The sequence below is a fragment of the Cebidichthys violaceus genome, unplaced genomic scaffold (genome assembly GCF_023349555.1).
Source record: "Cebidichthys violaceus isolate CVI_PGR_0920_01 unplaced genomic scaffold, fCebVio1.0.p SCAF_11, whole genome shotgun sequence".
Lineage (NCBI taxonomy): Eukaryota > Metazoa > Chordata > Actinopteri > Perciformes > Stichaeidae > Cebidichthys > Cebidichthys violaceus.
The window spans coordinates 14,797,696-14,812,612 of record NW_027176274.1 but is presented as its reverse complement, the minus strand read 5'-3'; the positions used below and the strand labels follow the sequence as shown (position 1 = coordinate 14,812,612).

The 14,917-nt window shown below is 40.5% G+C and overlaps 1 protein-coding gene across 2 annotated transcripts; it reads left to right on the top strand.

Moving 5' to 3' along the window:
- The first annotated feature begins 507 nt into the window (after window positions 1–507).
- Window positions 508–14,537, top strand: si:dkey-100n23.3 (sentrin-specific protease 7). Of its 2 annotated transcripts, XM_068705057.1 has the most exons (23): window positions 508–658; window positions 2,067–2,153; window positions 3,236–3,301; window positions 3,406–3,512; window positions 5,407–5,652; window positions 6,149–6,273; window positions 6,655–6,773; window positions 7,248–7,572; window positions 7,764–7,891; window positions 8,340–8,462; window positions 8,570–8,603; window positions 9,525–9,752; window positions 9,907–10,337; window positions 10,475–10,602; window positions 10,947–11,063; window positions 11,157–11,273; window positions 11,747–11,842; window positions 11,934–12,115; window positions 12,237–12,283; window positions 12,398–12,441; window positions 12,716–12,784; window positions 12,862–13,012; window positions 13,170–14,537. In XM_068705057.1, the coding sequence occupies exons 2-23, from the start codon at window positions 2,097–2,099 to the stop codon at window positions 13,305–13,307; spliced, it is 3,078 nt and encodes a 1,025-aa protein (XP_068561158.1). In that variant the 5' UTR covers window positions 508–658; window positions 2,067–2,096; the 3' UTR covers window positions 13,308–14,537. The 2 variants fall into 2 exon arrangements, with proteins under 2 accessions (XP_068561158.1, XP_068561160.1); XM_068705059.1 differs by lacking the exon at window positions 3,236–3,301.
- Window positions 14,538–14,917: the final 380 nt, after the last annotated feature.

The following is a 14,917-nucleotide window of genomic DNA, read 5'->3' as shown; positions in this document are numbered from 1 at the left end:
AATGTATATAATGTATCTATCTATTTCCTGCATTTTTAAAATCTGTATAATGCCTGAAATAATTGTGTTTACATTTGTATCATATATAATCAAGAAAGTCGTCTTTTCTGAATCTATTTAATTTAATTTCTTTATCCTAAGCACTTGACTAACTGAACGGTCTGGTTTGGTTAACTGACGAAACCGGAAGTACAAAGGAGTACTTCTCTAACGTCTCTCCGGAATCAGAAAAAAGTACATGCCCGAAAGTGCTAATGGCTTGCTGTTGTGTAACAGAGCAGTAAATAGTAGTATCGGAGTCAATCTATGAATCTATAACGGTCGCGGGAAGCCTGGGGCCGAGCTCTTGCTTAGTTAATTACAATATCTGGATGACATAATCAATATATTGTAGTAACTTATTCCAAAAAGGCAGGCTTCCATCAGAACCCGCGAACAATCTATAACCTCTTTGTGCACCTCGCTGTTTCCCCTGAAACACTTCCGGTGATCACCGGATGTTGCTAAAGTAACATTGACGCGCCTGTGAAGTGAATAGGGGCCAGCAGAATGTGTCTCTACAGTGTTTACAAGGTGCTGTTGGAAACCTTGGTTTGGAAATAGTTGTCTACATACTCCTCATATTCTCTGTTGATATCGAGAGAAGCCCCAGCCTCGGGTAAGCTTTATCTCGGCTACGATTAGCTAGCATCATAGACAATGTAGTGTAGCACTAGCAAGCTAGCCCAGTCGACTAATGCTACCGCTATCAGTTTCAATTCGTCAGTTTCTGTGTGCAGGCACCTAGAATTATTTAAAAACTCTTAACAGGTGGTCGTTACGGGGGTGTACATACAATTTACCATTATGACCGTAGGGGTGCCCTGTATTGAACGGGTAACGTTAGCGTTACACGTGCTATATGTGCAACCAAAATTGAAAGTGTTTTTAGTTGTAATTTTTCCATTGAAAAAAGTAGTTGGTTTTTTTCAACATTAAACATGCATGCCAAAAATAATGTAAACATCATACAATGTTATATGGCAAAAGCAGTAGGTAACGTGTATGTATGTATATATATATATATATATGTATATATATATATATATATATATATATGTATATATATATATATGTGTGTATATATATATATATATATATATATATATATATATATATATATATATATGTGTGTGTATATATATATATATATATATATACACATGTGTATATATATATATATATATATATATACACATGTGTATATATATATATATATATACACATGTGTATATATATATATATATATATATACACATGTGTATATATATATATATATACATATGTGTATATATATATATATATATATATATGTATATGTGTATATATATATATATATATGTGTGTGTATATATATATATATATGTATATATATATATATATATATATATATATATGTATATAATGCAATATCATGCAGTAAATAATAAAGTGCAAAAATAGTAAAAGTAAATAAAAGTATTTTTTAGTAGTATTGGGTTAATCAACTCTGCAGGATTAAAAGGAAACGCAAACAAATTAATAAATGAAAACCAAAAGCCATCGAAGAAACAATGGGTTGCCATATTTTGAACATTTAAAATGAATACTCACGCAGTGTTAATTTTTTAAATGATTTCTAATTGAATAAAACAAAGATTATCTCCATTTAATAGATAGCTTTCAGATTACTATCCAGTTTTGTTACCCTCAGTTTTTATCTCCTAAAGAGTGCATACTCTATTTTTTTAAGCTTTGTTCCGTAAACGAGACCATCTGCGAGATATTGGCTATTTCTATATAGTTGTCTTTAACGCTCGTCATTGGAGCCACCAGGTTGCATTGTGTTTTACAATCTCAACATGTGACATGTGTAGCTGAAATGACTTGATTAAACCACCTAGTTTGAATAGGACCATATTGCTTAGCAAAAAGCAATATCTTGGTTATGGCTTAGAGAATGGATGTCATTTTATTTTATGTGTTACAGTTCTGGACGTTCCTGACCACCTTGCCATTTTATATTGTTTTGTATGTTTTTCTTGCAGTGTTCTTGCTGTCTTACCGAATTGTGGACCATGATGGAGCGAAGAAGAGCCTTAACTATTCCATTTAATGTTGACATGGATAACCGGGTATGTGTGACCCATGTTTTTACAACATGCATGTTACCTTTTTGGCAAGATACTGAAGTGACGCTTGCTTTATGGCTGCCATCATATTGTGCTGTTCTTGTGTTGATCACAAGCTTGTGGTGATCTGGGATGGATTAATGGCTCTACACTCAATCAGACCTGCTCATGTGATTGCAATATTGCTAAATTCAGTTGATCAGTGAACCCACTTCCCCGTTGTTAAAATAAATGTATCTCAGCGAGGTCAGGAAAATGCTACATTTTGCTGATAATCGTTAAGCATAGTCAAAGCTGATATTACGCTACAGTTATCATAATTAGCTGCTGCCAGTGCTGCAACAAAATATAATTTTCATTATGGATTTAGCAGTTTCTCAGTTCACCATGCAGCCTGTCAGAAAATGTAACGCAGGTCAGAATTCTGTTCATTAAATTGCTTGTTTTGTGTGACCAACAGACTAAAATGGAAAAAGAATCCATTTCCCATTACCCAAGACAGATAATGAGCAAATCCTTACAAGTGAGCATAAATCAACCTCCCGGTTAAAATGCTGCACAGACTTGTCATTAAAGCAGCACATTTGCTTTGTCCCACACTCGGACATGTTTTTTCTAAAAATAAACGTCATGTTGAGTCCACAAGTGCTGTTTATAGGCCTTGTTTTTGACTGGCGCACACTGGCGTCTCCTCTCCTCATCCCTCTGCGTGTGCGAGTGTCGACGTGAGGAGCTGTCTAAAGCAGTGTCCAAACCTATGTGTGATGCAGCCTGCAGAGGCTTCAGCTCTGCCCTTTAGCCCCGAGCCCCCCCCGTGGGTTACGCTCCGGCATGAGCAACTTCGACGAGGGCCCTGGCTTAGCTCGTCTCCGTGACGTGACCCGGGAAGAGCTCAGCCAAAAAAGAAATAACAAATATACAAATACCAAAATCAAAAACAGAGTACCTACCCAACGAACAAATAACAGAATAGTCAAATATTTGGGTCCAGCCTTAGTCACAATCTTTGCTTATTTGCACTTGCTGTATTTTGCACACATACTTTTTGGCTGTTGCTTGGTAACTAACCACCCTGTGAATTTTAGATGGAAAACCCGCTCAAAATCTCCGTGCCATGTCTTTCATCACAGTGTGGAAAGTTAGAAAGACAGGTACAGCGATACCTTTTTTGTGACCACATGAACAAATGTCACGGTGATAGTATGGTTATTCTGGATTATATCTCAGACTCCCACAATCTCCTTCCCTGTCACAGGTTTCCTGGACTGCATTTGCAGGTTGCAAGCGCAGACATCGGGGTTCACAGCATATGAATGGATCCATGCAGTTTGATCACAACCTTGCAACATTGGAAATGGCCAGGTAATCGTACCCTGCACTACACTATACCTCTGCTCATCAGAATCCATAAAGTGCACAGATTGTCATGATCTATTGAAGAAGATAACTGTATTTCAGACAAAATAAGTATTACCACTGCAATAAATATTCTGCTCCTCATGCGCAAATGTGTTTTTTACGAGCACATGTTGTGACAAGCGCACGCTCCGCCCTCCCTACGCGTCTAACAACATTGCCTCGTTAAGTTAAAGCTGACGTTCCTGCTCCACTATGATTATGAATGCGACTACGTGGAAGTTTAACTCGCACACTCGCAACAAATTATCACTTATGTGATGATGTTGGTTGCAGTCCTGAAGCGCTGCATGCAATGTGCCAACCTGCTCGTCAAGAGCGGCTGTCGGGGGTTCAGTTGTCTTGCTCAAGGACACTTCAACATTCTCTGTAGAGGAGCCAGAATCAGCCAGGAACCTTCAGTTTACTACTCGACGACTCTACCAGCTGCATCATGCCGCCCCGCTTCCATCTCCAACATCTGGCAGACAGCCAAAGATGGAACAATTAAAAAACAGATTTGATTCATTATTGAGACCATGACACGGAAGTAGAGATGACTACTGCAAATTCTGGACATGGGTGTGTTCACGAAGAGTCCAGCGTCCAAACGGGCACAATCTGTAACGCCAACCTCGTTGATTCCAAAGACGATGGAGAGAACAGCGCTGTCCTTCCTGGACTGACCAGACTGATAAGAAGCTGCAAATAGTTTTAATGGATGCCACTAAGCTGACCTGCGACGTCTCAAATCGCCGCCATTCAAATCGACACCAAGTCATATCTGCCTGGTATTCAGTAGGTTGTATGAAATGCAACAAAGGTCCACGGCTGGAATTAAACCAGCTGCACTGCAATATTGTGTTATGCGCTGTAACCGTTCAGCTACTGAAGCGCTCCATGTCTTTCTGTCTTATGTAAAGCACTTTGAAATGCCTTGTTGTTGAAAGCGGTGCAAAACAAATAAACTTGCCTTGCCTGTATAGTTGATTGCAGTTTCTTAAACTGTCACAAGATGGAGCTCTCACCCTAAAATTCTAATAATATAGTCTTATTAAAATGATTTACAGCAGTGTTCATTTTTTTCAAAAGCAATATTAAAATTATAACTTTAATTTCTAAACCCTTTAAAATGTCAAATTGTCTTTTACATGTATCATTTTAATTGGTGAGAGGTATTCCATCTAAATTTGAAAATAGCAAATATTTTAAACTGGTTAATTTATTTCAACAGTGACTGAATAATTGTATTTTTTTGTCTAGCATATGTTCTATTAAGCTCACTTATTGACCCTCTTTTCACAGACTGGTACTGAACTTGTAACTTCTGTCTTGCTGTATTTCTTTTCAGAATTATTAGTGTTGTTGTTATCTAGCTTTAAAACTCAACAAAAATTCCCAGCTGTAACTGATCAGCCTTCCACAGCTTTATACAGCGTTTTACAGATGACATCGCTGTATGTTAACGGTGATGCAGCTCCATGCATGACAGTAACAGAGAGCTCTAGGTGTGACGTTACACACATTGTAGAAGTCTCATGCTTTCCTCACTGATTGTACAGAAACCTTTAAAACCATGATTCGTCAATGTTTCATAAAAATTGGCTCTTAAAGCCGTTTTCATCAGAGAAAATGACTTTTCTATCACCCGCTTAAAGAAAACCTTGCTTATTTATGAGCACCGTGACTCAAGGCCAAGCTTATCATGACAGCACACATGGCTTATCTACAGCCCTCCCTCTTGATCCTCTGGTAAACACAAGGTCTGACCTGTGATGGTAGATGAGCTATAAGTTAGAATACCTTGAAAACCGTACTCTAGGAAGGTTGTGAATAACTGCTTCTGTGTTTCGTCCTGTAGGAGGAAGCCCTGTCTGATCTTGACCAATGTCCTTGACACACAACCCGGCAAGGAGTACATGGAAAGGATAAAGCAGAGTCGTGCTTTGGGAAATCGAGGGTCAAGTTCACGGAGGGAGAGTGGTCGCTCCAGAGAGGAGCCCCTGATCAGAGACATGAGGTCCAGACAGAGGGAGGCCAGGAATGATGAGAACAAGAGTGTAACCCCGAAATGCAACCAGAAGACCACCTCTTCATCTGCTCATAGGTAGGAAATCCCTGTTAAGGCAAAGGTAACCAATTCCACCTGCCAGCACCTCTAAAGCTTAATTCACACGTTATATCTTGTATGTTTTAATCTGTACAATAAGCGGCTAAGTGTAAAACTAACAAGTCGCTTTAATGTGCTGAGAATCAATGACTTTCTGAAGATTTATTGTCACCTTAAAGGGTTACTTCGGTATTTTTCAACCCGGACCATGTTTTGTTTTTGTTTCTGTGTCTAACCGACTAATAAGGAGCCAGACTGCAGCTGCTCACCGTCACCTTTTAATGGAGTTTGGCTTTGCTGGCTGAATCTTTGGCTCTCAGTATTTTCCAGGAAGAAAATGTGGTGATTTTATTTGAAATAATACCTCACGGAAAGCTTTCACAACTTAGATTATAGTTCAAATATGTGTTTCTGCATTTGTTTTTTGGTTAGGTACATTTTTTTTAATCCGATCAATGTGTTCATTCTTTCATTCTTTTCATTCTTTCTTCAGGTCAAGACTCAGGGGAAGATCACAAAATGTTGATGGTGAAGTGGAAATGGAAGAAAACAAAGATATTGAAGAGGTGATAATAGGAAAGGACAACGGAGACAACTTCAAATTCGCTGAAGTTGTAGGTGTGTAAACATGACGGTACAATTGCTGATGTGCTGCTGCTTTTCATGACCATTGTATTTCACTGGGTTATTCTCATAAAACATATCAGTTCTGCTACCGCTCTGAAAGCGTCATGCTTGCATTTAGCTACTTTTCCCTGTCTTTGTCTCATATGTCCTTTGGGAAAGATGTATTGATCCTCCTGGTGCTGCATCCAGAGTAAATAAACAGATGCTACACTTTATGTAGCATCTGAAATCAAATTCTACAGAATTTGCTCAGCTTTTCTCTTACGGGCATTTTTTCTCGTTCTAGTAGTAGCAGTAGTGGCAGTCAGGTTGTCGGTACTGCCTGTTTATTTTAGCCTGATAGGTTGATCAGTATTTATCTATCTCATACAGATTGTGGGTTGTCGGTGAGGTGGGAGCCCGCCGTGGATATAGGAAGTTGTGATGAGTTCCCCCCTGCTGGCATCAAGGACCGGTTGACTGATCCAGATAAAGAAGTACAGCACAGTCTGGTGAGTACCGTGCAGGACCGCAGAGAATGCCTCAGAACTCTCTGTCCAGCAAGGAGTAAACTTCATTCAAACATTACCATAAAAGGCTTAAACAAATGACCAGACGTGTGTCTCATTATGTTAAAGTGGTTGCAGTTTTTCCACAACATCTTGTCTTGAATACGCCCTTGAGTCAATTTTAGGACTCGGTAACATTTCCATGACACACGGCACAACTCCGAAAATGATACCGTCACATAAATGTAAAAGCCACAGAAGTTTTCACCTAAGTGGATGAAAGTATGAATATCCAGCACAAAGCTTTACATGCCACTTGTGAACAAATAGTACATTCAAACTTCAATGACCAGATTTAACATCCATCAGCCTGTTCTTCTTTCTTGATATCAGTAGTTCATCTTTGCACACCAGAGTGAGTTGTCTGATGAACTTAACGCCTACTTTGAGGTGCTGCGTTCTGTGCTGTTTCCACAGAAGAGGAAGAAAAAGGATGAAGGGTCCCAGTGCAATGGGACAGGCAGCCCCAAACGCCACCGCGAGAGTGTGCTTCGCCTCACCGGAGAAGACAGAAGAGATGGAGGACGGGCACCGACACGCGCTTGTCTGGAAGAAAGCGGAGAAGACGGCGATTTGGAGAGCCTGGATCGTACCATTGTACAGTTCACGGTGGGAGCGGACGATCAATCAGAAGTTCTGCTCCCAACCGTCTGTCCAAATTTGGAGGCCAAAGACTCTATTAGTACCCCCAGAAGAAGTCTATCGTCTAGCCAGGACAACACAACTATAACCTCTGAACCCAGTGAGTACAACACAGGATGAGATCTTCTAAACTCGGTAGCTGCATTCTACTGCTGAACATTTTGTTTTGAAATTATCTGTGGAGAAACTCGGTTAATGGAAGCACTGAGCTTCTGCCAGCTGTTTCTGAAACTGGCTCTTGGAAGAACAGGCATAATCAAAAATCAAATTATTATTATTTATTTTTTTCAGTTGTGCTGTCCAGTGATGATGAGGAGAGTGGTGACGCAGCATCCAACACACTGGTCACTGTGAAAGACACAGTAATACAGGATGCTGTGGCCAAACAGCAAGACGCTTCTGATATGGAGCACATGCAGGTTGGCAGGATGTGTCCCTGTGTTTCATACGAGCTTCATTTCACAATGACTTCACTGACTTTTCCTGCTGTAACAAACTTCTTTTTTATAGATGTATTTAGTTTTGTTTTAACCCCCATTCCCTCTCAAGCTAACAAGACTTTACTGAGAGGGATGTTTTTATAACAAGATACCAATAAGTTGCATTATGCATTGCTGTCAACTACAGTGTCAATTTGTGTTCATGCCACTAGGTGGCGCCAAAGTAAGGGCGTTTTAAAGCCTACACATAGTGGCTTAAAAATATTAGAATTGGAAAAATATTAAATTGAAAAAGTAAAAACCGGGTTCGACTATATTGCTTGACCATGCAGCTCGATCTCATCGTAGTATTGGGGGTTATTGTACTGTTGTTGTGTATTACTGTTTGCACCCTTTTCTCCAAACTGAGTGTGTTTGTGTGTTGCAGGTGTTGCGTGTAGTTGTAGATCTTCCTGGTTCATTGGAAGTTTCTTCGATCCCCAGCATAGACTACTCCTTTTCCTCGCTGCACTGTGGAGGTTACCAAGGGAAAGCGAATGGAGACATCATGGTAAACTGTGTAAACTACATAAACTCAGCATTTTGCTGATCATATTCAGTATTCATATCACATTTTAGGACATAAGGCGTAACACCTTTTTTATGCCTCTTTCACAGATAGCAGACCAACAAATCATAATTCCACTGACAGGTAATGTTGTGAGTAGTTATTTTAAATGTTGGTATCAAGTACACTAAAGTACAGTCACAGTGTTTGTAGAGGAACTGTAGCCTGCCTGAGCCCTTTGGTCTGGGTTGTTTAAACTCCTTGTTTCTGTTATGCTGTCTGCACACCATCCACTCACAGCTTAGTAGTCTATTTCAGATGCTAAAGTGTGTGTGTGTGTGTGTGTGTGTGTGTGTGTGTGTGTGTGTGTGTGTGTGTGTGTGTGTGTGTGTGCGTGTGCGTGCGTGTGCGTGTGTGTTCCTCGATTCGACCCTCAAGTCTCTAGTGCACTTTCACCTTCTGATCCTGTGAAATCTCCCCTTCAGGGAACTAAGGTGGTAATTTCTTGAGCTTTGATGTTGGCTTTGACATATGTTTAAACACAATAGGTGACATGATAGTTTTGTAAAAATATTTTGTGCAAACCAAGCAACATGTTTGCATAAATATATTTTCTAGCAAGCACAAGATTTGTTTCTGGAAAATGAGTCTGGATTGTGAATAAATAACAGCTGATGACTTAAACCTTGAGCCAAGCCTTCAGGATGATTCACAATAACTTACAGGATGTATGAATAATGTGGCGATTTGAGCATAGAAACATTATTTTTTATGATTTGAAAATGTTCGTAGGATTCACACTAACCGATTAGGAAAGCTCTAAAGCTGTATTTAGGCATCTGCAGTGGCACGATTGGAACATCTACAGAGAGAAGCTTAAATCTGGATGGAAGATGGGATTGACTTTCTTTGGTTTTGAAGTTGATGGAAAGTATTTGCTGCTATAGGAGGGGAAAATGTGAGGTGTATCCTTGTTTTATTTTGTGTGTGAGGCGTTATTTTTAGTGTGGTATGGTAAGACTTGGGGGAGCTGATAAACTAAGCTCACCACCTCTTTCTCTCCAGACACCGATGAGCAGGTGGCGGTGGTATTAACCCTGGATCGTAAAGACCTGAGGAGGTACAGCGTGTGGGAACAGCAGGAACTGGAGGAGCGGGAGCTTCACTTTAAGGATGACGAGGAGCCTTTCCCCGTTGCCGTCCTTCTGTTTTGTGTGTCAGAAAGCGCTGCAGCTGCTCTACAGCGAGAGCTCCTGAAGCTGTGTGTCAAACGAGATGGAAACACGAGCTCTGGTGAGCACACTTCCACCTCACATTTAATGGTTATTGGCGACACGTAGCATTTAGGTTGCAATTGCTGTGTGTTGTTTGATGCGTCACATTATTCCTTATGTAAACCTGCATGGTGCATGATAACAGTGTTATGTTTTGTTTTTTATTTGAACAGACAAGGTGAGCCCCTTCATTCTGCTGACGCTGAGAGATCCTGTGCAGGGAATGGAGGGGGCTTTATTACGCTCCCTCCTGGACATCGACTGTCTCAACAGTCGGACACAAGAACAATCCATCCACAATGCAGACCAAATCTGTTGTTTGGAGGACTTCCGCTCTCCTGTTCTTTCTCTGGATGATAGCTTGGAGCTGATCAGAAGAACTGGACTGGACTCTCATCTGTTGTCTCTGCTCGGCCTGGAGACCACTGACTCTAGTCTAGACCCTGACCGGGATGGTCCACCTTGCGATACAGACGAGGACACCACACCTCACATCCAGCTGGAGGTTGAGTCGCAGGAGGAGGCCGTGCTGGAGACGGAGACGGGGACGCAACTCAAACCTGAGGAGGATCAGAAAGAGCAGGAGCTCCAACATCGGCCTGAGGTAAGTTAGTTTTGGCCTTTAAAACAAAGCAGTATCTATCTCATGCATATGTTCACTGGTCGGACCACTTGTTCACATTGTCAGTGTTGAATTATTACAGAGTACATATGTACTATGATATGAATTTCCTCCCTCAGGAAAAGAAGGTGGAGCCCACTCCTGTGTACACGCTGTGCCATCGTAGAGCCAAAGGATCCTTCTCTGTGTCCATGTGTAAACCACACTCAAGCTTGACTAAATTTAAACATCAGGGCCTGGCTCGCAGGCAAGTGACCTTCCTTATCATATATGCAGCTTCTCATGCAGCCTGACCCAGCAGCGGTTGGCACGTGGCTTCTTGCAGCCAATGCAGTTCACTCTTAAAAACACAGCACACGGATGCACTGATCCAGGCTTTTCTCTCAGGATCCCGAAACCTTAACTCGCTGTATTTACCGATACAGATCTTTAACCAGCCCAAATTTGAAAATGAATGCTGAATGTAACTGATGGAAGAACATTTTTTTAATGGCCCTCACATGTATGGTTTCTCTATGCATGGACAGCTATTGCTACATCAGTCATCTACTGCTACTGTAAACCGGCTCTTCTTTCTTCATCTCTGCTTAGGTTGATCCAGTTTCCCCCTCCTCCACTGAAAGGAGGAATAACCGTCACAATGGAGGACCTGCGCTGCCTTGACACCGGGCACTTCTTAAATGATGTTATCATTGACTTTTACCTCAAGTAAGTAATGCATTCAAATATTTTCGTTCCTCACAAGATTGTTGGGAAGAGATCCACCTTTGAACGGATCGTGTCGATGTGTTTTTGAACCAGGTACGTCCTCCAGAATGCCTCTGCTGCCGTGGCCGAGCGCTCCCACATCTTCAGCAGCTTCTTTTACAAGCAGCTGACACGGAGGGACAACGCCAGTGAAGGCGTCACCACTGACTCGTGCGTAATGCTGCCAAACAAAATTCATATTTTCTGTTGAGAATTTTTGTATGTGCTGCTTCCAGGAAATAGCACAACCTTGCACACTTTGAGTCTGACAATGACAAAATCTTTCTTTTTTTGTGTTTTATTTATTACCAAATAATAACAAGGCATCACAATGGAAACTCCATCACAAACCTAAAGTGTTAATTGTTTTGCATATAAATGTACATATTTCTATTTCCATTTGTTGTACTGCCATGTTACAACATACTTATGTCTTCATGATTTTTGTAGATATACTGTTAAAAGAATAAACGAGTAGAATCAACATGCATCACAATAAATAAAGTAAGATGCTCTATGATTTCATGAATGATCAGCTTAGTGAAGCCTTCAACTTAAGCATTTTGTATTGTCTATAGTTGTTTGTATGTCTATGAATTTCTGTTAAAACACGTGTCCCTGTGTTTATTTTTGTGTGCCCCCAGCTGTCAGAGGCAGAGGCGACACCAACGGGTGAAGACATGGACACGCCATGTTGACATCTTCAAAAAGGACTTCCTGTTTGTCCCTGTCAATCAGGAGTGAGTTAAAAACATCATGAAGAGGTGTATTGAACAGGTTGTTTTTTTTGTATATCACATTCTGCATCACATTGGTCTGTTGTCTGTTTAGGGCTCATTGGTATTTAGTTGTCATCTGCTTTCCTGGACTGGACGAGCCAAAGGCTGAGACCTGGAGTGGTCCAAACGGCGAGTTACTGGAACAAGAGGTGGCTCAGGGGTCTGAAAGCCCAAAGGACAACACAGAGACACCGCCCACATTAAACCACAGTGACGGCTTGGACACAGAGACAGGTGTGTTTGACCGAATGATACTGAACGAGGTTAAATGACGTGTTTTTGTTGTACATTTCAGAAACTTTATTTATGTTGTGATTGCAAAGTGTGAGTTCATGGTTGGTTTCATGTGTTTTAGAAAAGCCTCCAGAAGATTCCAGTAAAGACCCATTGCCTGGTCCAGTGGTAAGATAAATTCTGTTCTCTGCTCACTAGGAATAACACTATATTCTCTTTGATCTCGCAGACAAATGTTTGTTCCTCCAAGTCTACTCAGTCTAATTTTGTCTTTGTTTGTAGAACTGCACAGAGCAGACCTTCCAGAAGAACACTGTTAGCAAGAGGTGAGTGTGCGATTACTTAGAGTAACTTTATCCTGCTGCCTAATACATGACCACGAGAACTGGTTTGTCTTTAAATATAAAGCACTTTGTTTGTTTGAAAAGCATTGTGATGGTTACTTTCAGATGTATTTAGAGTCTGAACTGTGTCTTGGAGGTTTGTCGTTTTAGATACGCATACTACAACAGTTACTAAATGGTCTTGGTGGTCTGCTTTCAGTTGCTTACACACTGCCCCGTAAACATCGAATGACACACGTGCCTCTCTTTTCTGCAGGCCGTGTATTCTTATCATGGATTCCCTCAAACTTTCTCTCCATGAGCGAGTCTTCAAACTCTTACGGGAGTAAGTATGAGACTTCTAATCCGTCCGTCTGTTGCAGTTTATGAATGGATGGAAGATAATGTGCGTTTGTCCCTCAGGTACTTGCAGTCGGAATGGGAGGTCCGACGTGGTTCATCGCGGGACTTTAGTCTTGATCAGATGCAAAGCTCACACTGCAAAGTTCCCCTTCAGGACAACAGCAGCGACTGCGGCCTCTACCTGTTGCAGTACGTCGAGAGTTTTCTCAAGGTAAAGACGTTGATCTGTTTTTCTAGGGCTCACGTAGTCCGACACCTTTAAATCTTCATGTAACCCCTTTAAATCTTCGTGTTTTGATTAAAGCTCAGTGGGAAATTAAAATGTTTTAAAGCATGTACACAGTAATTAATTCTGCTTCTGCTCTCAGGACCCTGTGGTGCACTTTGATCTCCCTCTACACCTACAACAATGGTTTCCACGGCAGCAGGTGCGGAGGAAACGAGACCAAATCCGAGATCTGGTACTTAACCTTAGCCGAGATCAAAACCTTGGTACTAACAGATAAGACGGATGAAGCAGCTCTTCTGTTCAGCGCGTCTCGTTCCTGTAGCCATTATAAATCACCGCTCATAGTGAGCGGCGGACGTTTCAGCGTGAACTAAAAGGATTTCCTTTGCATTAGATGCTGTTATTGTATTCCACATTAAACATGTAAACCTCTGACTATCTTTGGATCCTGTGAGTGAACATGAAGGCATTTCAGTTGATTTAAAATATACAAGTAGCTGTTTCACAATAGATTACATCTAGACATGAAGTTGTTTCTACACCCCATGACTTTTTACTGATTGTTTTTATGCTGCACGATTTTTTTTATTATAAAAACTGATTTGTATTTATTTTGTATGTAGAAACAAAGGAAAGAGTGTAAACATGTACAGTAACGCCTAGATTGTACATCATGTTTTGCTTTCTTTGATGACATTTGTTGGGCATTTGAAGTCATGTGACTTCATATTTATCTGTCATGGGTTTTCTCATCAACCCTGTTCTGGTTCTGTATTCTTTACATAGGTGCACCTTCACTGGATGAACACAGGCATAGTGTAACATACTTCTCCCATGTGGCCTACATGTATTTCATTATAAGATAACTTGAAGCCTTTGGAACTGGAATCCTGTCATGAACTTTTGAATACATGCTAAACAACGTTCAGTCACTCAGTGCCTCCTTCAGTTATCCTGAGAGCCTCCCAGTGCTAGATGGGAAACATGACAGTCTCTACAGGTGGAAACCAACTATCATCAAATTGATCCACCATGAACTCTAAAGTCATATTGGGACACAGCAATGGTTCCTAATAGATCCACTTTGCCTGCATAAATTGGCCGAATTAAACCAAATTGGGATGACTATCGATACAGGCTACTGTTCATTCTTAGTTTGCATAAAACATATTTTATATCATAGTTCTGATAGTCGTATGGAATTTTAATTATTTTATTGAAATGCAACCTTGATGAAGTTCAGGGGTATACATACATTATCAGCATGTGGAATGGTATGCTATCAAACGTAAAAGCTACTAAATTCAGACCTAAGAGACATCGCTGTCTGTCACTACTGTTGCCTAAATTCTTCTCAGCAGAGAGTCTTGTAGTTTTTTCCCTTTTTGTTCAGATGTTTGTACTTTTAACCCTTAATGTTTTCTAGGCATTGTGCTGGACGAATGTACAGAAGCTGATTCCAAAATTTCTTTGGTTTCAATTACATTAAAACTTGTAGACCAAATAACACTCTTTTTTTTTGTTTCTTTCATCTGCAACCACAAACCTAGATAGTTGCATTAAACAAGCCCAGCATGTTTTTTATGATTAAATATCAACAGCACAATATTTGAGTAGGGTCCTGACTCTTGACTGCTTGTCCCACAAGATGAGGATTACAGTCTGGTAACTAAAACACAAAGGTAATGTCTGTGTGGTAAACAAACCAATTTATTCCTTTTTATGTATTAGAAGTTTCCTTTGGCTCCTGATCTGCAAACCCTTTTTTCTTTTTACCCGTAATGATTCTCTTTTTGTTCTTCTCGGTCCAAAGATTTCATTTTGAAATGCCTGTCCATTACAATGCAAATATAATCTGTTCAGAGGGTTACATGGTCGGCTTAGATG

Coding starts and splice junctions, on each gene's coding strand:
- si:dkey-100n23.3 (XM_068705057.1), top strand. CDS start 2,097: ATGATGGAGCGAAGAAGAGCCTTAACTATTCCATTTAATGTTGACATG. Junction 9,753..9,906: donor AGATGGAAACACGAGCTCTG/GTGAGCACACTT, acceptor TTATTTGAACAG/ACAAGGTGAGCCCCTTCATT. Junction 10,603..10,946: donor CATCAGGGCCTGGCTCGCAG/GCAAGTGACCTT, acceptor ATCTCTGCTTAG/GTTGATCCAGTTTCCCCCTC.